General features: G+C 38.9%; 1 protein-coding gene and 1 long non-coding RNA gene across 2 annotated transcripts; one reads left to right on the forward strand and one right to left on the reverse strand.

The window, feature by feature from the left end:
• Positions 1-16,900: 16,900 nt before the first annotated feature.
• On the reverse strand, positions 16,901-18,452 carry LOC110916529. Its single transcript, XR_002579822.2, has 3 exons — positions 17,983-18,452; positions 17,708-17,827; positions 16,901-17,634 (listed from the first exon to the last, which is right to left on the reverse strand). It is a non-coding gene; the product is annotated as an uncharacterized LOC110916529 (long non-coding RNA).
• A 540-nt stretch (positions 18,453-18,992) lies between these two features.
• Positions 18,993-23,153, forward strand: LOC110920462 (DEAD-box ATP-dependent RNA helicase 53, mitochondrial). The gene is made up of 7 exons (XM_022164682.2): positions 18,993-19,470; positions 20,560-20,687; positions 20,856-21,267; positions 21,352-21,450; positions 21,528-21,752; positions 21,838-21,999; positions 22,523-23,153. Exons 1-7 carry the CDS (start codon positions 19,087-19,089, stop codon positions 22,853-22,855), a joined length of 1,743 nt encoding a protein of 580 aa, XP_022020374.1. The 5' UTR covers positions 18,993-19,086; the 3' UTR covers positions 22,856-23,153.
• Positions 23,154-23,192: the final 39 nt, after the last annotated feature.

The raw sequence follows: 23,192 nt of genomic DNA on the forward strand, positions 1-23,192 counted from the left end.
TTCACCGTCTTTATTCTTTCCAATTGGTTTGGGAACTATGTGTTGGAGAACAAAACTGGCAGAAGTGTAACTGTTCAATTTCAAATTAATTCTCTCATTCTCTTAGCTTCTTGATACTGAAGCTTGAGATTAGCAATCTCATCCAGCTGATCATTTATCAATTTTTCTTGTGCTTGAAGAACACCTAACAAATTTGAGTTTTCTTACGAGTTTTAGTGTTTCGTTCATCTGAGTCTTTAATCGTTCTTTTTAACTTTTCAAAATCCTCAGTGAGTTTTCTGTTTTCAAGCACAAACTTTTCATTTTCTTTTCAAAAGCGTTCAACATCATTTTCATCATTTTTTATTTTCTCATTTAACTCATTGATTCTTTCAGCTGAACTTCTCACAAGTTTGTCTCGATTAACCACTTCTCTATTTAGAATGTTAATTTTATTTGTCAGCTCCTAGATTTGAGATCTTGAGAGATACTCGTGTGTATTATAGACTTTGCAATCTTTCATGCAATTTCTGCAATCACTTTCCATTTTTGCTTTCTCAACCTTACTTGGTTCATCATCTGAACCAATAGAACTGACCTTTCCCGATGACTTAGACTCGGAAGTGGATTTGGAATCTACCTCTAGTGCCTTCGCCATCATGACTTAGTCAGCCATCTTCGTTAAGTTCTCGGCTGTCATCTCTGCCTTAACATCGATAATTCCTTCATCCAACTTCTCAGACTTCCTAGACTCCTCAAACTTTTCATATCTCTCCTTTCGTAGTTTCTCTTTTTTAGCCCTTTTCTCTGCATTTATTTTTATCTGCTCCTCTACTGACGGAACTGACCTTACAAGAGCTTCAAAATCGATTGATTTCGGATCAGTGCAGATATTTCCTTTCGAATCTAGGTAGCATTCTCTGTCTGGATCCCTGTTGGACCGTGTGCGACCCTAAATAGTTAGTAAAGGCAGTTCATCTTTGAATACAGAGGCGGAATCAAAGTAAACAAAGTCACAACAGCTTTATCCTTTCAATTCCTTTTCTATTAACGCTTTTTGAGTAAATTTTGACAGCAATTCGACACCTACAGCATGACCTGATTCCGCTCCAACTATTACGAATGAAATCATCACACACATATATATAGTATGTCTGATTCCGCTTGAAATGGTTCAAGCGGAACCCCATGATGATGTTTCGAGCGGAATAACCATGAACACTTTGGAGCGGAATCACCACTTTGACGTCTGGAGCGGAATTACACTCTAAGATCCACTTTTCATTTCCAAGCTCCAATCTAACCTATCTAGACCTAAGACTCGATTAAGACGTAGTAAACAGACATTCAGTGCACCAACAGACTCCCCCTTGGATGTTGACGAAGTCTTCGGCGTCGAGTCTTCAATCTTGGTCTTTTTCAACTCTGTCTTCTCATAGCAAAAGCTCTTTCTTCACACAGATTCAGGATCTCTCCCTGGCTCTATCTTCAGTCTCCCCTTTGACTGTTGATCCAGAACTCTAGACTCACCCTTTCACAGACTCCCCCTCTTGGTATGCTGGGATCTAGGGTCTTGGTCTGGTTCAAACTTTGACTTTTTTAGCCATGGAGATGATAAAATCCACAACCTGTTACTCAATCAATAACATTACAATCTATCTTTTCACAATAACAAAATCTATCAGTTTAGAAATCCACTCAAGTATTCAGGTCCAACTTAATGACCCTGATTACTTGATTAATCTACCAAGTTCAACTTAATAACCTTGGTTGATCTTGTGACAAAACAAAACTGATTGTTGTTTAACATTTTCAAACATTTTTCTGAAAATAACAAGCATCAAGTTAATGAACTTGTTTTGACTTTTTCAACAACCCAATCTTCATCAAGATAAGCTCTCCTCATTCTCCAGTCCAGAACTTTCCTGCATCTGCTTCAACTTCGAGAATCCAACAATCAACTCTCCACTTTGGTTTGTTGGAAAATAAAGCAGAAATGAAAAATCTTTTTGGATTTTAATAAAGTCTCTAAACTAGGAAATGAAATACAGAAACTTAAGTTGCAGAATGTAAAGAAAGTAAACTATTTACAAACATATTTTTGGTGAGCGTGTCAGGGAATCATATCAGCTATCAGACAAGTTACTAGTACCGTTAAGCTTCAATTTCATAATCAGAATTAAACAATTCACGTAGATTGTCGATATACTGATCCACTTTAAATTTTCACACAAATTTCAATTTATTCAGGATACGATTTAAGTGTTTTAGGAACTTAACTCATTCATGTGTCCCACCTCTTGAATATACTCCCGTATCCAGAATCCCAATATTCAGTATTACAGGTGAGTATACCACAGATGATATCTGTAAGGGGTTAGATGCGAAACCGTGAGAGCTCAGGTCAGAACTTCCGTTCAGCAGAGAGATGACGGTTCGACTTTCGGTGTGTCCCCTTTAGAGGATCTTTTGTTTCAACAGCAATGACTATCAATTTTATTGTTTCATCAATTTGCTGAGGGTTGTGCTATTTTTCAAGCAATGCGGAAAGTATTATTCGGGGACTAGGTCAGAACTTCCATTCAGCAGAAGTCCCTGAATAATACCCCAGATATCACTGAGTATAAAGACCTAATATTTCAGAAAGAGGGACCTTTCAAACGAGATTTCAAGGGTTACCTATATATCCAAGTAGTGTTCCCCACAAATTTCGAAAGTTTGAAATTCTAAGTTTACATTCCGAACAAATCTACTAAATGTGTAAAAACCTATCGACACATCATCAGTGAGACTGTTTAACGCTTTTAAACTTTACAAATCTTTAGCGTACTGTAACTGTCAAGCCGATGTACTATCATTTTCCCTTTTTACACAAGCTCTTTTTCGGTTTTCTATTGTTTTTGGATTTTTGTATTTTTTACTGTTTTTGTATTTTCTAAAAATATATCTACTCCCCCTAAATACCAAAACAAGTAAAAAAATCAACAAACCATTGCAGATTATTTCTCATCTTCATCCACAACAGTATCCTCATCAACGCCAATAATGACATCCGACACCGAAAGAAGCTTCATACCGTTCAGTTTTAAAAGATGTTTAAAATGAGTGTTGTCAAAAGCTTTGGTATGTAAATCAGCTTTCTGTTCGTCAGTGTGGATTTTCTCAATTCGAATCAACTTCTTCTCGAAGCAATCTCGAATGAAGTGATGTCGAATTTCTATATGTTTAGTTTTAGCGTGATGTACTGGATTCTTTGTTATATTTATTGCGGCCTCATTATCAACAAAAAGAGGTGTGTTAAGAAACTGCAAACCGTAGTCGCGCATCTGTTGCTGTATCCACAGGATCTGAGAGCAGCAACTGCAAGCAGACAAGTACTCTACTTCACATGTGGATAGCGCCACAGACGTTTGTTTCTTACACTGCCAGGTAACCAAGCGAGGTCCAAAAAACTGGCATCCTGCAATTGTTGATTTTGCATTAACTTTGCAGCATCCGAAATCCGAGTCGGAATAACCGTCGAGCGTAAAGTCGCCTTTTCTAGGATACCACAACCCCAATGTTGGACTTCCTTTCAGGTAGTGTAATATCCTCTTCACAATAATCATGTGCGAAGCTCTTGGGTTAGATTGATATCTTGCTGCGAGGCACGTTGGGTACATGATATCGGGTCGTGAAGCAGTTAAGTACATCAATGAACCTATCATGGAACGATAAAACGTCTCATCAGCCCTATCTCCGGTGAGATCTGGGTGAATCCCATGATTTGTTGCTAAAGGGGTAGCAGCTGGAGTAGAACCTGACATCCCAAAGTTCTCCAGAATATCATGAACGTACTTCGTCTGGTGAATGAAAATTCCCTCAGGTAGTTGTTCAACTTGTAGTCCCAAAAAGAATTTCATCTCCCCCATTGATGACATTTCGAATTTTTGCTTCATCACTTGTTCAAAATCTTTGCACAGATTCTCATTTGTTGACCCAAATATTATGTCATCCACGTAAATTTGAACTATCACAAGATGACCGTCGACCTCTTTAGTGAAGAGAGTGGCATCCACTTTTCCTGTTGGCTAGTAGGTGTTGAGACAAAGTCTCGTACCAAGCTCTCGGGGCCTGGTGTAAACCATACAGCGCTTTGTCCAGCAAGTAGACCTTGTTCTTGTGGATTGGATCGGTAAAGCCCGGTGGTTGTCCGACATAAACCTCCTCTTTAACCTTCCCATAATGAAACGCCGATTTTACATCTAGCTGATATACTTTGAAGTTCTTCCAAGATGCAAATGCCAGGAAAATTATGATTGCTTCTAGTCGTGCCACAGGAGCATAGACTTCAGTAAAATCAATCCCCTCCTATTGACTAAAGCCCTGAACAACGAGTCGAGCTTTGTTCCGTACAACAACTCCTCTGTCGTCTCTCTTACACTTAAATACCCATTTTGTATTGATTTTCCTGTGACCATCCGGCAAATCCACTAGCTTCCACACTCCTAACTTTTCAAACTGACTCAACTCTTCTTGCATCGCATTGACCCAAGAATCTCCAGTAAGCGCCTCTTTGTAAGTTCGCGGTTCAATCTGCGAAATAAAACAACTTAATGAAAAATCAGTTTGTAAAGGTGCTACTGTAGAATAAAAACATGTAAGGCCCTGGTCAATTTGACGTCTCGTGCGAACGCCCGATTGCAACTCTCCAATGATCAACTCCTCTGGATGGTATGAAAGAGTTTGTGGCATTACTTCGCTTGGAACATCTACATCGCCTTCCAGATTAGTAACATTTTGATTTGCACCTTGTTCACTAATTTGGTTTGATTGTCTTGAACCCCGAATCTGCTCCCCCTCAGAATCTGAATTACCATGATCAAATATCGGCATGTTCTCAAATTCTTGATTATCATTCTGAACCGCTGATTATCTTGAGCAACTTCATTTTGTTGGACATCATCGTGTTCACCAGCATTGCTTGGACCTGCTTCATCGTCATTTGAAGTTTCCTGTGGTCGTCTAGAATACTCAGCTGGGAACCTTTGCTGCGATTCGTACTCTCGCAAAATATCCAACTCATCAAATAAATCTTCTTCTTCCTCTGATTCTTCCCTCATGTCAAACGAATTCCACAAAGTGTCATAATGATAACGCCATGAATCTCCTGGATTCTGCTGCGGCATTGTATAACCTTGACATTCAACATTTGCAGCTTCAATAATCCGCTTCTCACTTGGAACGAAGACACGTCGCATAGGACTTGCATAACCAACAAATATACCCTTAATGCACTTCGGACTAAACTTTCCATAAGGCTCTAGAACAGTACAGGGTGACCCGAATGGCTCAAGATACTACAAATTAGGTTTGCGGTTATTGATCAACTCAAAGCATGTTTTGTTGAACTTCTTGACAGTGAGAACTCTGTTGAGCGTATAGCATGCGGCGGAACAGCTTCTGACCAAAAATTTATCGGTAGCTTTGAATCTGCGAGCATTGTTCTAGCCGTCTCGATTAGTGTCCGGTTTTTGCGTTCTGCGACTCCATTCTGTTCCGGAGTGTACGGAGCACTAAACTCATGCAATATGCCTCTTTCATCACAAAATTCTTCCATCTTGTTGTTCTTGAATTCAGTAACATTATCACTTCGAATTCTTTTGATACACCTTTGGTACAGATTCTCAATCTTTTTTAACAACGCCATCAAACTGTCATAAGTTTCATCTTTTGACTTCAAAAACGATACCCACGAAAATCTGGAATAATCATCAGTAACGACCAAACAGTAGTAGTCTCCTGTAATACTTTTGACATTCACAGGACCGAATAAATCCATGTGAAGTCTTTCCAGAGGTATTGAAACTGAATTGACTTGCTTTGTAGGGTGTGACCTTTTCTTCTGCTTGCCTTTAACACAGCTAATGCACTCCCCTTCCAGATGAAAACTTTTCACATGAACACCCAACACTAAATCGTTATGAACCAGGTGATTCATCTTCCGTAGGTGAATGTGACCCATTTTCCTATGCCACAATCTCGATTCTTTTTCAGTTGCTCTGGACACAAAACAATGAGCTTGACCCGTGGTTGTAGTAGCTACGCTCATATCCAACACGTACAGATCATTAACTCTTGGTGCCCTCATGATAATCCATTCCTCAGGGATAACAAATCCTGGCTTCAAGATTAAACATTCTTTGTTAGTGAAGTGAGTGGTATACATTCTGTCACAAATCTGTGAGATACTCAGCAGATTATTCTCCAGCTCAGCAATGTAATTAACTCTTTCAAACGTCACAATCCCATTGGATAACGTTCCTTCACCAATAATCCTTCCACCTTGATTACCCGCGAAACCAACATATCCTCCATTGAAATTCCTCACATCGTACAACAACGCAGTCTTCCCTGTCATATGTCGAGATGCTCCACTGTCCATAATCCAGTGTGAAACTAATCTCGGAAGATCCTGCACATATCATAAATTGATTTAAAAACTCATTTCAATAAAGATGCCGATTCATGCTTCGCGATCAAGGAAGCTCCGGCAAGTCAGGTTTTTCATTCAACGAAGAAAATATCCACCCAAGCCTGACCAGCCTTGGGTGTTACCTTGTTGTCTTTAGCTTTCCCATTTTGTTTCTTAAAATTTTTAGCTTGAAGTGGTGGAAAGTTTGTATCATCCACAATTGGGACTAAATTCACCACCTTTTTCTCTTGTGAAGTTGAAGTTTGTTTCTCTGTTTTAGGCTTCCAAGTTTGTTGAGATGATGCAACCCGTTTGTAAAATTTGTCATTTTTAGTTACCAACTTCTTTACGGGTTCAGTTTTGATCTTGGTGATTTGGTTTTTCAAAACCTTTTTCTCAACAAACATTGGTGCTTTTCCCTTCACATCATCTTTCTTCTTTTGTGCTTTCACAACTTCAGTCTTAGGCTTCACATTGGTACACTTTCATGCAATATGTCCAACTTCATTGCATCTGAAGCATTTTCGAGTGTCAGCTACCCGACTTGTGCCTTCAGACTGAGGTTGTAAAGCTTTCTTTTCAAAGAACTCTTCATTCGATTTCGAAAAAATCTTTTTCTCTTCATCAAACAATGAACTCGAACTATTCACAAAAATTTTCTTCTCAACAAACTTTTTGTTTTGAACATTCCTTCTCTGATAATTCTTACCACCCTGATAACCACCAGACCATCTGTTTCGGTTGTTGTTGTAAAAACGCAGTGGAACAACAGGTTTCTTATAGTAAGCTTTATCTTTTTCAAAATTCATTTGTCTCTTTGTTTGACTCAAACTGTTCACTTCTGACAACTCAACTTCAACCAATTTGAAAACATTTGTTAACTTGTTCATATTAACATTCTCAATGGGAAACTCAGAATCCGAAAACAACTTATCAGATCCCGACATCTTGTACATGACAAGAGTAGGTTCATCATTTAAGTTGTTTTTGGACTTTTGTTTTGGAATGTATTTGTCCAAGAACATTCATCATCTTCAGCTGAATCAGACATCAAAACACTTTCAGCTGTGCTTTTAACAATCTCTGTCTGAACACTATCATCAGATGATGTAGAAGAAAATGTAACATCTATTGAATCAGGAAGTTTAACTTCATTCTCTTCTTCAATTTCAACCAACCCAGATTGCTTTTTCGAATAATTGTCAAGAACTGGTGGTGGAACTTGATGAAAACCCACCCCGGTTCCATCAGAGTACACATCTTCGCCTGCTTTGTTTTTCCTGATGGGTTTGGGAACAATGTGTTGCAAAACAAAGCTTGCGGAGTTGTAGCTCTTAAGATTCAACTGGATTCGCTCATTTTCAATTTCAGCTTCTTGAAATTTAAGCTTTAATTTTGCGATTTCATCCACTTGTTGATTGATTAATTCTTCTTTTAACTGAAGCACTGTCGACAGATGAACATTTTCTTTATAAGTTTTACCATTTCTGTCATCATTATCTTTCATTGTGCTTTTAAGCTTCTCAAATTTTTCAGTGATCTGACAATTTTCAAGAACTAACCTTTCATTTTCTTGCCTAACATTTTCATGGTCAATTTTATCGTTTTCAATTTTGTTAGTTAATTCTTTTAACCATTCAGTTGAAGCTTTCACCATTTTATCACGATCAAGAATTTGATCCTCAACACTTTTGACTCTAGCAGTCAGATCTTCAACCTTCTTACCGTTGAGATAAGTGACTGTGCTACAAACTTTGCATTCCTTGATGCAATTTTTGCAGTCAACATCACCATTGACTTTCTTACCTGACTCAGTCATTGACGCGTTTGAACTGACCTGGCTTTTAGACTCAGAAACGGATTTAGAATCTACCTCAAGCGCCTTAGCAGCCAGCACCTTGTCAGCCATCTTTCCCATGTTTTCAGCATTCAACTCCTGTGTCGTGTCAATGATTCTGGTGTCAATCTTCTTTGACTTCTCTTTCTCTTCTTTCTCCTTCTCTTCTCTGCTTCCCCACCATTTCCTCTTACAATAATCATCTTCTTCTTTAAACTCTTTAATTATGGTTTCCAAATCAAGAGTGTTATGATCAATAGCAATGTTTCCCTGGGGGTCAAGATAACATTCTCTGTCTGGATCCCATCTATTTGCTCTTTTTGCCTCAGAAAAGATACCAGCTATTCTGATTATTCTGTTCATGGCCAATAGCTTTCTGTGACCATACTTCTGTTCTTCAGTTTTGTTGTCTTTCCAAGGAACAGGTTCAGATTTTGCCATGAATGCATATCCAACCGCATCCTCCTCAGGTAACAACTCACTCCAGTCGTAACCTTCATCGTCGTGAATTACAGCAAGAGCTCTAGACTTCTCTTTGTTCTCTTCAAGCTGCTTCAATCTTGGCGGCTCTGATTTATTCTGATGATAAATCGCTTTCTTATAGTAATCTTCTTTGAACGGGTTCTCAGATTCATCAGCATACGCATTTCGGCATTCACGCTTAAAGTGACCTTTCTGCTTGCACTTAAAGCACGTCACTTTAGACTTGTCAAAGCCTAACTTGGTAGAAGGTCCACCAATAGACTTCTTCCCGGTTATCTCCATGAAACACTGTGCCCGACGAACTGCACTGGCCATACACCACCTTATGTCGATCAATTCCATCTCCTCGGGATCAATCTGATCATAATCTTCTTTAGTTAGGTTGGTATTGCCAATCTTCCCTGCCACAAGACTTTCATATGATTCTAGCACCGATGCTAGAAAAACCATATGTTGCTTTGCCGACTCCTCGCTGAAGTTTTGAGTGTTCTTTAAGTCTACAGCGATGTTACAATGAAATAAATTCTTTGCATCTGACTGGTTTGCAGATGACGAAGATCCACTGTGAAATCCACTGCTTTGACTTTCTTTGTTTGAAGTGTTGGAACTCTCCGCAGAAAAAGCTGTCTTGGGAGATGTACTCTTTGGCATCATGCTCTTTGGATAATACAAATCCAAGTTCTGCTGGTAAGACGAATGATTTACTTTGTGTGTTTTCTTTAACTCTAACTCGTGACTCTCTAGTCTCTCAATCAGCAAATCTACAGTCAACACTTCTGGCGGCTTGATAGTATTTTTCAGCATCAACGCATAATATTGCCAATCCATCTCATCTGGAAACGCATCAAATAATTTGTCGACTAGCTCTTCTCGAGAATAAACGATTTCATGTCTCGCCAGTTCCAGCTTCAAGTGCCCAAATCTCTCAATCATTTTAGAAACTGATTCATTCTTTAAACACCCAAACAAATCAAACTCTTTTCTAAGTAGTTTCTTTTTGTTTTTCACTATTTCTGTACTTCCTAAACATTTGGTTTCTAACTTTTTCCAGAGATCTTTAGAACTGCTGTACTCGATCAAAGATATTATATCTTCTTGAACAGACTGAAATAGCAGTGCAATGCATTTTTGCTCAGCGGCAAATGCCTCTATTTCTTCAGGTGATGTTAAGCTTTCGCCACTTTTGCCTCCATCATTGTATCCATTTTTTAGACTCTTCCAGCTAGGAAAAGCAAAGGCCCTCAACCAATCTTCAAACTTCTTGGCCCACCGACTGTACTCTTCAATAGCCATCAACTTCGGGGGTTTGTTATATGTTCCAAATGCGCTATCAACTTCCAAAGCATCCGATAACTTTTTCTTTGTATTTGGCATGCTCTCATTGGTGTTGCTAGAAGAAGTATCGTCTCCAGAATTTCCAGCAAAAGCATATAAATTGCTAAACGGGTTCATGAATATATCATCCATCTTGCACGTACCTGAAAAATCAGCAAACACTTAGAAAATTTTTCGAAATTTTGAGAAACAGCTAATTTCAAGCGAAATCAGCTTTCGAGCGAAATCAACACAAAGTGTTCAAGCGGAATCAAAGAAATCTGATTCAAGCGGAATCAGATTTTACTTTTCAAGCGAAATTAGAACTGATCTGATTTCGAGCGGAATCAAATGGTAACTTTCAAGCGGAATAAGAACAATTCAGAATTCGAGCGGAATCAGATAAAAACTTTCGAGCAGAATCTGAATTTATCTGATTTCGAGCGAAATCACAAACAAAACTTCAAGCGGAATCTGAATTTTATGTTATTACAAGCGAAATCACCCAAAAACTTTTCGAGCGGAATCAAGTTTTTAGGCCATTTTTACCATTTTTAATCTGAATTTTAACCTGATTCTTTCTAGGGTTTGTTAATACTATGTTTTACACAATATACTCGAAATTCAGGTCATTTCAACTGTTGGAACTAGTTCAATCAGAAAAGTATGAGAAGAAGAGAGTAGAAATGAGAAAATCCGATAGAATCAAGCTGCTATGGTATGAACTCCTCGTCCTGAGCTCTGATACCACTTGTTGGACCGTGTTCGACCCTAAATAGTCAGTAAAGGTAGTTCATCTTTGAATACAGAGGCGGAATCAAAGTAAACAAAGTCACAACAGCTTTATCCTTTCAATTCCTTTTCTATTAACGCTTTCTGAGTAAATTTTGACAACAATTCGACACCTACAGCATGACCTAATTCCGCTCCAACTATTACAACTGAAATCATCACTGACCTATTTATAGTGACCCTGATTCCGCTTGAAATGGTTCAAGCGGAACCCCATGATGATGTTTCGAGCGGAATCACCATGTAAACTTTGGAGCGGAATCACCACTTTGACGTCTGGAGCGGAATTACACAATATCCTGATTTCGCTTGAAATGACTTTATGTCATTTCGAGCGGAATTACATTCTAAAACCACTTTTTCATTTCCAAGCTCCAATCTAACCTATCTAGATCTAAGACTCGAAGACGCAGTAAACAGACATTCAGTGCACCAACAGAAAAACCGAAAAAGAACTTGTGTAAAAAGGGAAAATGATAGTACATCGGCTTGACAGTTACAGTACGCTAAAGATTTGTAAAGTTTAAAAGCGTTAAACAGTCTCACTGATGATGTGTCGATAGGTTTTTACACATTTAGTAGATTTGTTCGGAATATAAACTTAAAATTTCAAACTTGCGAATTTGTGGGGAACACTACTTGGATATATAGGTAACCCCTGAAATCTCGTTTGAAAGGTCCCTCTTTCTGAATTTAAAGTGGATCAGTATATCGACAATCTACGTGAATTGTTTAATTCTGAGTATGAAATTGAAGCTTAACGGTACTAGTAACTTGTCTGATAGCTGATATGATTCCCTGACACGCTCACCAAAAATATGTTTGTAAATAGTTTACTTTCTTTACATTCTGCAATTTAAGTTTCTGTATTTCATTTCCTAGTTTAGAGACTTTATTAAAATCCAAAAAGATTTTTCATTTCTGCTTTATTTTCCGACAAACCAAAGTGGAGAGTTGATCGTTGGATTCTCGAAGTTGAAGCAGATGCAGGAAAGTTCTGGACTGTAGAATGAGGAGAGCTTATCTTGATGAAGATTGGGTTGTTGAAAAAGTCAAAACAAGTTCATTAACTTGATGCTTGTTATTTTCAGAAAAATGTTTGAAAATGTTAAACAACAATCAGTTTTGTTTTGTTACAAGATCAACCAAGGTCATTAAGTTAAACTTGGTAGATTAATGAAGTAATCAGGGTCATTAAGTTGGACCTGAATACTTGAGTGGATTTCTAAACTGATAGATTTTGTTATTATGAAAAGATAGATTGTAATGTTATTGATTGAGTAACAGCTTGTGGATTTTATCATCTCTATGGCTAAAAAAGTCAAAGTTTGAACCAGACCAAGACCCTAGATCCCAGCATACCGAGAGGGGGAGTCTGTGAAAGGGTGAGTCTAGAGTTCTGGATCAACAGTCAAAGGGGAGACTGAAGATAGAGCCAGGAAGAGATCCTGAATCTGTGTGAAGAAAGAGCTTTTGCTATGAGAAGACAGAGTTGAAAAAGACCAAGACTGAAGACTCGACGCCGAAGACTTCGTCAACATCCAAGAGGGAGTCAACCGTTGGAACTAGTTCAAATTAGAAAAGTATGAGAAGAAGAGAGTAGAAATGAGAAAATCCGGTAGAATCAAGCTGCTATGGTATGAACTCCTCGTCCTGAGCTCTGATACCACTTGTTGGACCGTGTGTGACCCTAAATAGTCAGTAAAGGCAGTTCATCTTTAAATACAGAGGCGGAATCAAAGTAAACAAAGTCACAACAGCTTTATCCTTTCAATTCCTTTTCTATTAACGCTTTCTGAGTAAATTTTGACAGCAATTCGACATCTACAGCATGACCTGATTCCGCTCCAACTATTACGAATGAAATCATCACACACATATATATAGTATGTCTGATTCCGCTTGAAATGGTTCAAACGGAACCCCATGATAATGTTTCGAGCGGAATCACCATGAACACTTTGGAGCGGAATCACCACTTTGACGTCTGGAGCGGAATTACATAAAAGCCCTGATTTCGCTTGAAATGACATACCAGTCATTTCGAGCGGAATTACACTCTAAGATCCACTTTTCATTTCCATGCTCCAATCTAACCTATCTAGACCTAAGACTCGATTAAGACGTAGTAAATAGACATTCAGTGCACCAATAATCCCACCTTTTTACCTTCACTGCCTCTTTGTAGGCTTCACGAATTCTTTTCAATTTTCTCTGTGCCTGACTTCTTTCTCTGTTATACACTGGTTCCGGTTCAACTTGTGCCATGAAAGCATATCCAACAACATCTTCTTCTAGAAGAAAATCGTTCCAGTTGAAATCTTCGTCATCTTGAATAACCGCAAGAGCCCTCGATTTCTCTTTTGGATTATCTTCGATTTGCTTCATCTTTGGCGGTTCTTCACGGTTTTTGTGATAAACTGCTTTTCGGTAGTAGTCATCATGAAATAGGTTTGCAGTTTCATCAGCAGCCGAGTTTCTGCACTCCCGCTTGAAATGAACTTTTTGTTTACATTTGAAACAAGTCACCCTTGACTTGTCAAATCCCAATATTGTTGACGCCCCCCAAATAGACTGTCGTCCCGTGATTTCCATTAATCGTTGCGCCCGACGAATAACACTTGCCATGCACCATCTGATATCTATGAGCTTCATTTCCTCCGGGTCGATCTGATCATAATCTTCTTTGGTAAGATTCGTGTTCCCGATCCTCCCCGCTACGAGACTCTAATATGACTCTAAGACCGATGCAAGAAAAACCATCTGTTGTTTAGCTGTTTCTTCGTTGAAGTTTTGGGCGTTGTTAAGATTGATGGCGATATTACACTGAAAAACATTAGCATTTGGAGCATTTTGAGGTTGTTGCGTGTTTGATGCAGACGATACTGGTGTGCTCGATCCGGTACCATGATAATCGTATCCACTTGATGAGGACCCACTACCTGAGTTCTCTTTTGCAGTTATATTTGAACTTTCAGCACTGAAAGCTGTCTTTGGCGATGAAGCTTTTGAAATCATGCTACCCATGTAGTACAAATCCACATTCTGTTGATAATTTATATTATTCACTTTGTTCAGCTTTTTAATCTCGCGCTCGTGCCCTTCTAGCTTCTCTATCAACCAGTTGAGTATAATATCCTTTATGGGCTTTGTGTTCTTTAGCACCAATGCAAAATATTGTGAATCGTGTTCGTTTAGTAACGCTTCAAACAACTTATCAACTATCTCCTCTTGGTCCTTTTTAATACCGAATCTGTCCAGTTCGGCTTTCAAGTGACAAAACCTTTCTATCATCTGATGAACAATTTCGTTTTTCATGCAGGCAAACAAATCAAACTCCTTTTTCAACAATGATTTCTTGCTCTTAACGATCTCTTCTCCTCCTGTGCACTTTTTCTCCAACTTACTCCACAATTTTTTTGAATTATCGTAATCGATTAGAGAAATAATATCATCTCGTACAGATTGGTGTAAGAGAGCTATGGCTTTTTGCTCTGCAATGAATTCTTCTTGCTCATCATCTTGTAAATTTTCAAAATCAGATCTTGTAGCGTTGTATCCATTTCTAACACACTTCCAACTATCAAAAGCAAAGGCTCTTAACCAATTCTCGAATTGTTTAGCCCAACGATTGTAGTCCTTAATAGCCATAAGCTTAGGTGGTTTATTATACGTCCCGTAGGCATTTTCCACACTAAGCGAGTCTGATATCGCTTTTGTCGCCGTCTTAGGATTTGCATCTGACGATGTGGCTCCGGTGCTGTTGTAAGCGAAAAAGTCACCAAATGGGTTTAGAAATTCGTCACTCATGATTGCGATTTCCTGAAAATATCACACACGGTTAAACTTGATTAAATTAACACAAAAACAATTGAACGAATGACCAATCATTCGGATGGCTATCCGAATGAGATTGATCGAATGGATAAATGTCGGATGGGTCAAGCTGTCGGATGGCTATCCGATCGGATAGACACCAACTAGCAAACTGTCTCAACTTTCAAACAATAAGAACTCAATCCGGTCGGATGGCTATCCGATCGGATGGGCAATGACGTCAGCAACAGTCAAGAACTTGAAACAATAACAACACAATCCATTCGGATGGCTATCCGATCGGATGGGTAGTGACGTCAACACAGTTCATTTGAAAATTCATGGTTTTTGACAGATTTTGATGCGATTTTGTTCGAATTTAGCTATGAAACTTTGTAGGATTGTTCTATGATGTATCGCGCACAGTATGTGTGAATTTTAGTCCATTTTATCCGTGAAATTTCAGTTAATTTTGAATTTTAAGATGTTTAAGATGAGAAAAGTCTGAAATAAGATGAATCAGAGAAATAGATGAATAAAATGATGAAATCTCGAGCAGAATCGGCTGTAAATCTCTGAAATCGGTCGAATCTCTTTAAATTTGCTGTAGATCTTCTCCAAATCCGACCTCCAAGCTCTAATACCACTTGTGAGGACAGGGAATTCGGTTTGATTGAACTCGCTCAGGTCAGATCTGTAATCACCACGATTGTGCGGAATCCAATTGCGGTGTAGGAGTAAGATCAACAACGTAGACACCGTTCAAAGTATACATTCTCACTGAAATAGTAGAAAAGTACAAGGTTCTAGAGAATTTTTACAAGAGCTTCGCCACAGGAGTAAAAACTGATTGTCTCAAATGAGAACCAGGACATCCTATTTAGGGTGCACGGGGCACATGCGGTGACCCCATGCGGCGACCCAAGTTACCGTGCGGGTACACCGCCACCATCCAATTTTTACCGCGCAGGGATGGGTTGGCTCGGTGAGTGGTCACCGATTGAGAGAGAGAAGAGAGAGAGAAGGGGTGATTGGTTGTTAATTTGGGTCCACCCTTTTTCCACCAATCATATTTTTTTCTTCTTTTTTATAAAAAAATAATTGTGTGAGTGGAGTGATGCCAACGTTTGAGTGCAAAATGGGGACTTAAGAGGGGAGTTGACGTGGCACGTGTTGATTGGGTGTGTGTGTAAGAGAGGGGACTCCCCTAAGAGAGGAGTGCCCCTCTCACCCTTATAGGCGCGCTCCATCCGGGAGAAACCATCACACCGTTCGGATGATCATCCATTTGGATGATCATCCGTCTAGATGAGCATGTCCATCCGATCGGATGGCCTCCATCCGTCCGGATGGACTTTACAAAACAGGTTAACTATCGTTTCGTCCCGGATATTATATGAAACATATACAAAAACTATACAAAGACAACAACCAGGTTAATATAGACTAAATACATATGAAAGCTACAGACATATGCATCTACAGAACCGACCCCGTTTCGATCCAAAAACTGCGTCGTGCCGAAACTCGTCTCGGCCCGAAACTCAATTTGAACTGAACCCGTTCCGATCCAAACCCGTTTCGTGCCTAACCCGTCTCGTGCGGATACTTGTGTCGGCTCGAACCCATTCCGATCCGAAACCTTCCCCGTTTCTTTAAGACACTAACCCACATCGACCCATTTATTTAATGTTGTCGACCCGCTTTGACCCGAAAATAACAAGATGGAATTTCAAGTGACCCATTGTGACCTATTTAGTTAAAATATCTTACGCAGACCAACCCATATAATGTTAAAAGCAACCTAAACTGACCCACTTGGAAGGCTTTGGGTCAAGATTGCCCCCTCTAAATGTAATTGAATTCGACATCAAAACTAAAAAAAGTGCTATCTGTAAGTTGTTATTTGTTATACAAACAGCATATTCATGTTATTTTTGTTTGGGTACATGGTAGTGGCAACAAATGAATATCAAATACACTTTCAAGCAAATGCTTAATTCATACTCATCAACAAAATTTGTGCAAGTATCCTAACCTTAGGTTTGTCACTACTACACTGCCATTGGTTAATTTAAATTTTCCACTTAGAATCTTGAACTAAAGAGTACTGACCTTTCATAGACATAACCATAAATATCATATTTATCATGAATAAGCAGAAAACAAACTAAAAGAACCCAACTTGATGTGAATCCAAACTCTTGTATAAACAAAGAACTGCTATTGTAGGAACTCAAGAGCCCTTAGTCCCAAATCTAAAAAACTCCTACAAATCAATTAAGAATTGCTATTGTAAAACAACATCAATTGATTTAGCAGGATACGGACGTTTACCTAGTGGTGAAGTTATCTAATGCAAAGACAGGATATAGATCGAGCACACCAATTACAATAATGGATAAAAAAGCTCCTGCTATGAACAAAGACAGGAAAATACAGAGGTTGCGGGCATGTATATACAGAGATACAACCCCCTTGATGACAACAACACTGTCATCGCCATTGGTCGCATTGTTGCCATCGTCACTGTTGATTTGGCATCGTCAGACACAAAGAACCTGTGAACAACAAAAGAGAAGTCGGCAAAGAAAACGTTGGGTTCAGTTGCACGGAACTGGTCCAGAGCCGAGAGGACTTGCACTCCGCAGCGGGGAACATGATGATTTTTAACAAACCATAAATAAAAACTTGGATAGAAATAATTCACATATAGAATCAATTTAAGTCGATCATTATAATTAATGTAAAATTGTTCCTTCTTTTGGACTATCTCCTAAGATCGTTTGCAAAATTGTTGATGTTCAATTGCTTGTAAGTTGTTAAAGTTACCTTTTTATTGATTAATGTTGAATGTTGGATTTTCTCAGATAGTGTGAGCCGAAACGAACAACTTCTATGCAAGTGTGTTGAGGTCTGCAGTTGCCATTAACTTTTATGTAGCAACCCTTTTAAAAATCTGTAAATACATTGACTTTTAGAATAATAAACAAATCTCAAGAACATAACATATACTACTATGACATACTAACCTGATTAATCCAATAATTCCGACATTTTGGTCCCCAACCATAACCTTTATCTTTTGGTGTGGACTCATCATCATTCAACATCAACAGTTTCTTCTGTTCATCGTCACGATCAATTGGAAACTACAAATTAACGATTATTATAAACAGTATGGATATGGATAACGAAGAAAATCATCAACAATAGAAGAAGAAAAGAGCGAAATCCCCAATCGTAAATGCTAATTGCTGAATAAAATAACAACATATAAGAAGCAGCTTGGTGATAATAAAATTACAGAGATTGAAAAATCGAAGGACGACAGATGAAGGTGCTCTTGAACGACTCTTTGCCTCTCGATTGCTCTTTCAATATTCTCAACTTGAACAGTAGTTGATCCGGTTGTCACGGGCCTTAGATATGCGCACCAAGTCACCCACGAAACGGATCAATCTTCAATTCTTCTCCCATTCTCGAAACTAACCCAAACCGAGTGCAATTACAGGTACCATTTGATCGATTTCTACACCCATTCATCGATTTCAAGTGTATCTCTGTTGGGGGAAAGAATTGAAATAATCACAGATAGGAGCTGATGAGATGAAGTTTATGAATTGTTAGGGTTTTGATCCGTTAGGGGAAGGAAGAGACGAGATATTCAATGCATGACTTGATTGTGAGGGCGGTGAAGGAGAGCATGCGTCAGTCAGTCAATGAAAAGTATCTATGAAATCCCGCAATTACCCCTCTGGTGTCTTAAAACTTTGGATGAAATACAAATTTAACCCTTCTAAAATAGTTTACATGTCCTTGTACATGGTGTTTCATAACTTGTAAGCATGATAAAATTACAATTTTGTCATCAGGGTGCCCGGGGCACAATCGGTGACCCCATGCGGGGACCGATTTCCCCGATCGGGGATGTGCCGCCGGCCTAGCGGTGACCCAAAAAAGGGGGGGGGGGATGATCGGTGAGGAGGCACCGAAGAGAGGGGAGGAGAGAGAAGGTGGGCCCCATTCAATCAACCAATGATAAATTTTCTTCTTTTTTTTTTTTAATAAAAAACCAAGTCACCTAAGAGGGGAGTGCCGCCATCAATTTAGGGTGTGAGGGGAGTTGACGTGGCACACGAGGATTGGTTATACGTAAGAGAGGGGACTCCCCTCTTAGGGGAGTGCCCCTTACACCCTCACATTTGATTTATATACTAGTATAGATTATAGATTAATATATATATATATTTTTATTTTTATTTTATTACATTCCGTAAAGAACAAGAAAGAGGAGAAATTAGGTATTTTATTACATTCCATAAACCCTACTTCCTTCCTTTCCCAAATTAGGGTTTTACACCTCCTCTACTTCTTCGTCTCCCACCACACTCACACAAACCATTCAGAAATGAACAGTCTCATCCTCTTCAGAGCTTCTTCCAAGAGACTCACACTCACCACTCTTTGCAACTCACTCAACCATCTTCTAATCCCCTCATCTACACAACCCTCACCTGCTGCAATCCACCAGCGTTTATTATCTAACCAGTCTCAAACAAATGTTGGGTTTTTAAGGAATTTTCATGGGTCTCGGTGGGTGAGTGTCGGACCATCCGTTGTGTCAACACAGGCCGCCGGATATGCTGCTGCTGTTCCTCAATACGACGACGAGGAGGAGGAGGAGGATAGGGTTTCGTCTTCCGATGGTCTTGAAGTTGCTAAACTTGGGATTTCAAAAGAGATTGTTGCCGCTTTAGCCAAAAAGGGTATTACCAAACTCTTTCCCATACAGGTAATTCATCACTGAATGAGATTGTTATGTTTCTGATTGGAGTTTATATAGGTTTTTGGTATATATTTCAAACATGTTAGGGTGATGGTGAAATGTATGTAATTTGTCAAATTTTAATATGTTATGGTGATGGTGAAATCTATGCAGCTAATATCGGTGATATATCGGGTTATATCGGTCATATAGGTACCGATATTATCTGCGATATTGACTGATATATCACTGGTATTTGACCGATATAACCGATATATCACCGATATATCACTGAATTATTGGTGTTAAGTTGCTATATATATAAATTTTGCATTATATTAAAATTACCGATATCCCACCAATATCTCACCGAGATAACCTATATTTCAAATATCGGGCCTTGACCGATATCCGATATTTTACTGCATTGCATTAACTGCTATGTTGTCAAAAGCGCAAAAAGCGCGCGCCTAGGCGCCCGTGCGCAGAGAGGCGCACCTATAGCGCCTGGTGGTAGCCTAGGCGCAAAAATGGGATTTTTTTGAAAAAACGGTACTGAGGCGCAAAAAGCGCGCGCCTAGGCGCAAAAAACGTTGTTGAGGCGCATGGAAAAAGGTAAAACAGCACAAATGACCATTAAAAACGAAACCGAGTGCGTGCAAAAACTGCCTCACGCGGGCCCGGGTTTTCGGAGCTGCATTCGTGTCCGCAGGATGTGCGGGCACACACGAGTTCAACCAAATTCCAGCTCAGAAACTCATTTTTGAGACTTTTATTCACACGCCCAAAACTTACAACATATAAGTCCTAAACTTTTTGCTACTAACTATTAGCTACATGATCTTAAATGGCATATATAATAGTTTTTTTTTAATTTTATACGTGGAATCTTATTTATTATCAAAGCATAACATATTTTTTATAGTATTTTTTTTTCTCTATGTGCGCTTTTCTTAAAAAAGCCCACGCTTTTTTTGCACCTTGCGCCTAGGCTCCGGGCGAGGCCGATGCGCCTCGCCTGCGCCTTGCGTCTTTGACAACATAGATTAACTGCATAGGGTGAAATGTATGTAATTTGGAGAATGAATGATTTACAAGTTTCTTGTTGTTGGTCAGAGAGCCGTACTAGAGCCAGCGATGCAGGGGCGGGACATGATCGGCCGTGCTAGAACCGGAACAGGGAAGACTCTAGCTTTTGGCATCCCTATCTTGAATAAAATAGTTCAATACAACGAAAAGCATGGGTAAATACTCACTTTATTATTATTATTATTATTATTGTTATTATTATTATTATTATTATTATTATTATTGTTATTATTATTATTATTATTATTATTATTATTATTATTGTTATTATTATTATATTAACAATCTTTTAAAATCTTACGTATCTGGTAAAAATTTAACAGAAGAGGGAGGAACCCATTAGCCATTGTTATGGCTCCTACCAGAGAGCTTGCTAAACAAGTTGAAAAGGAGTTCTACGAGTCAGCACCTAATTTGGCTACTCTGTGCGTGTATGGTGGCTCACCCATTCAACGCCAGATGAGTACTCTTGATCGCGGTGTTGATGTGATTGTTGGCACCCCAGGACGTGTTATCGATCTGCTTAAAAGAGGTGCTTTGAATCTATCAGAAGTTCAATTTGCGGTTCTTGATGAAGCAGATCAGATGCTGAATGTCGGTTTTGCTGAAGCCGTTGAAACCATTTTAGAATATTTGCCAAAACAGCGTCAAACCATGATGTTTTCAGCCACTATGCCAAGTTGGATTGTGAAACTTACCCAGAAGTACTTAAAGACGCCTCTAACTATTGATCTTGTAAGTCGGTTTTGTACAAACTTTTTATATAATGATATTTAATTTCATTATTTACAATCGGTTAATTCAGAGTTTTGATTGTAGGTTGGTGATTCAGACCAAAAGTTGGCTGATGGAATCACACTCTATTCTATTACATCGGAAATGCGTGATAGACCATCAGTTATTGGGCCGCTAATAACGGTACGGATATATGGTAAAATTTTATGTTTTTAACCTTGTTGATACTGAATATGGGTAAGTTATTTGTTTTACTTCAGGAGCATGCAAATGGTGGGAAGTCTATAATTTTTACCCAAACAAAACGCGATGCTGATCGATTGGCGAATGCGCTGCAGAAGAGTTTCAGATGTGAAGCTTTGCATGGAGATATTTCACAAAATCTAAGGGAGAGAACTCTTGCAGGGTTTAGAGACGGCCGGGTTGATGTTTTAGTAGCCACTGATGTTGCGGCTCGTGGTCTTGATGTTCCTAATGTTGATCTGGTAAATTTGTCTGTCTGTTTTAGTTGTGCAGCCTTGATTTGAATTTTCATTTTCTTATTGGAAGCTTGATTTTATTGGTGGTCAGGTAATACATTATGAGCTACCTAACAACTCTGAAATATTTGTTCATCGAACCGGGCGTACGGGTCGTGCTGGCAAGAAAGGAAGGGCAATAGTAATGCATTCTTCTCAGCAATGGAGGGATGTCAAAGGATACGAGCGCGAAGTAGGATGCAAATTTACGGAGGTAACGGTGATTACTTTATATAATTATTTTTATCCCTGTAAACGAATCGAACGAACATAGAGTGGTGAATGTTCGTGTTCGTTTGTTTTAGTTTTTACCTAACAAATGGACGAACACAAACAATAAAACAAAAAGGTTTTCTTGTTCATGTTTGTTTTTGTTCATTAGTTGATATTCTAAATGAACGGCTAACCAACTTACATGAATGGACGTAAACAAATACCAGTCAAAAGTAAAGTGAATATCCAAACATAAATTCTAAATACCATTACATGGCTAAATAAGTTGAAGGAACAAATCTAAACGAATTTTCACAAACATAAATGAAGGAACGGGGCATTTTTTCATGTTCTCATTCATTTATGAAATAAGTGAACATAAACGAGCCTCTCGCATAATAGTTTACGAACCGTTCACGTTAGGTTTGTTTACAGGCCTAGACATGGATGATGTCGTTTTTCTATGCATCTAAAAGTGTTGGGTTATTTGGGTGCTGACTAATTTCTTTTGTGATTTATTAAAGCTTCCTCAAATTGCTGTGGATGCCGCATCCAGAGTTGATCTGGGTGGCGGGTTTGGTTTTGGAGGTAGACAAGGCGATTCAAGATTTGGTGGTCGAAATAGTAGTTTTGGTTCATCATCTCGTGGTGGTTTTGGTAGACCTAGTTATGGTGAGTTTAGAGGTCCTAGCTCTGGGCGTTCTAGTGGCTTTGGTGAAGATTCAAGTCGCTCAAGCCGTAGGAGTGGATTTGGTGATTTTGGTTCCGACCGCTCAAGTGGGTTTGGCTCAGGCCGTTCAAGTGGTTTTGGTGGATTTGGTTCAGATCGTTCAGGTGGGTTTGGCAGTCAGCGTTGAGGTTCTGGTCCATCGGGTGGGGTTAAAGACGATACCTATTCTTAATCTCGTTGTAGGTGAGTAGTCGAAGCGAAAATTTGGTTTATGATTTCAATATAATTAGTATCCTCTAATGACTAATAGAGGGTAGCATGATGAGTTCTTTTTTGGTTATTTTAAAGCATACGTAATTTATATCTAGCTAAAACATGGTGGAGCTAACATTTATAGTCATGCTGATAAAAGGAACTTGCCTGTAAATCTATTATGGAACTCTCAAGGCAAACAATAAATACTTTATTCAAGCATGCTTGTGATTTTTTTTTTCTTTATTATTATTCTTCTTGATGTGAGCGGA

This window comes from Helianthus annuus, chromosome 17 (genome assembly GCF_002127325.2).
Source record: "Helianthus annuus cultivar XRQ/B chromosome 17, HanXRQr2.0-SUNRISE, whole genome shotgun sequence".
In the NCBI taxonomy this organism is placed as follows: Eukaryota; Viridiplantae; Streptophyta; class Magnoliopsida; order Asterales; family Asteraceae; genus Helianthus; species Helianthus annuus.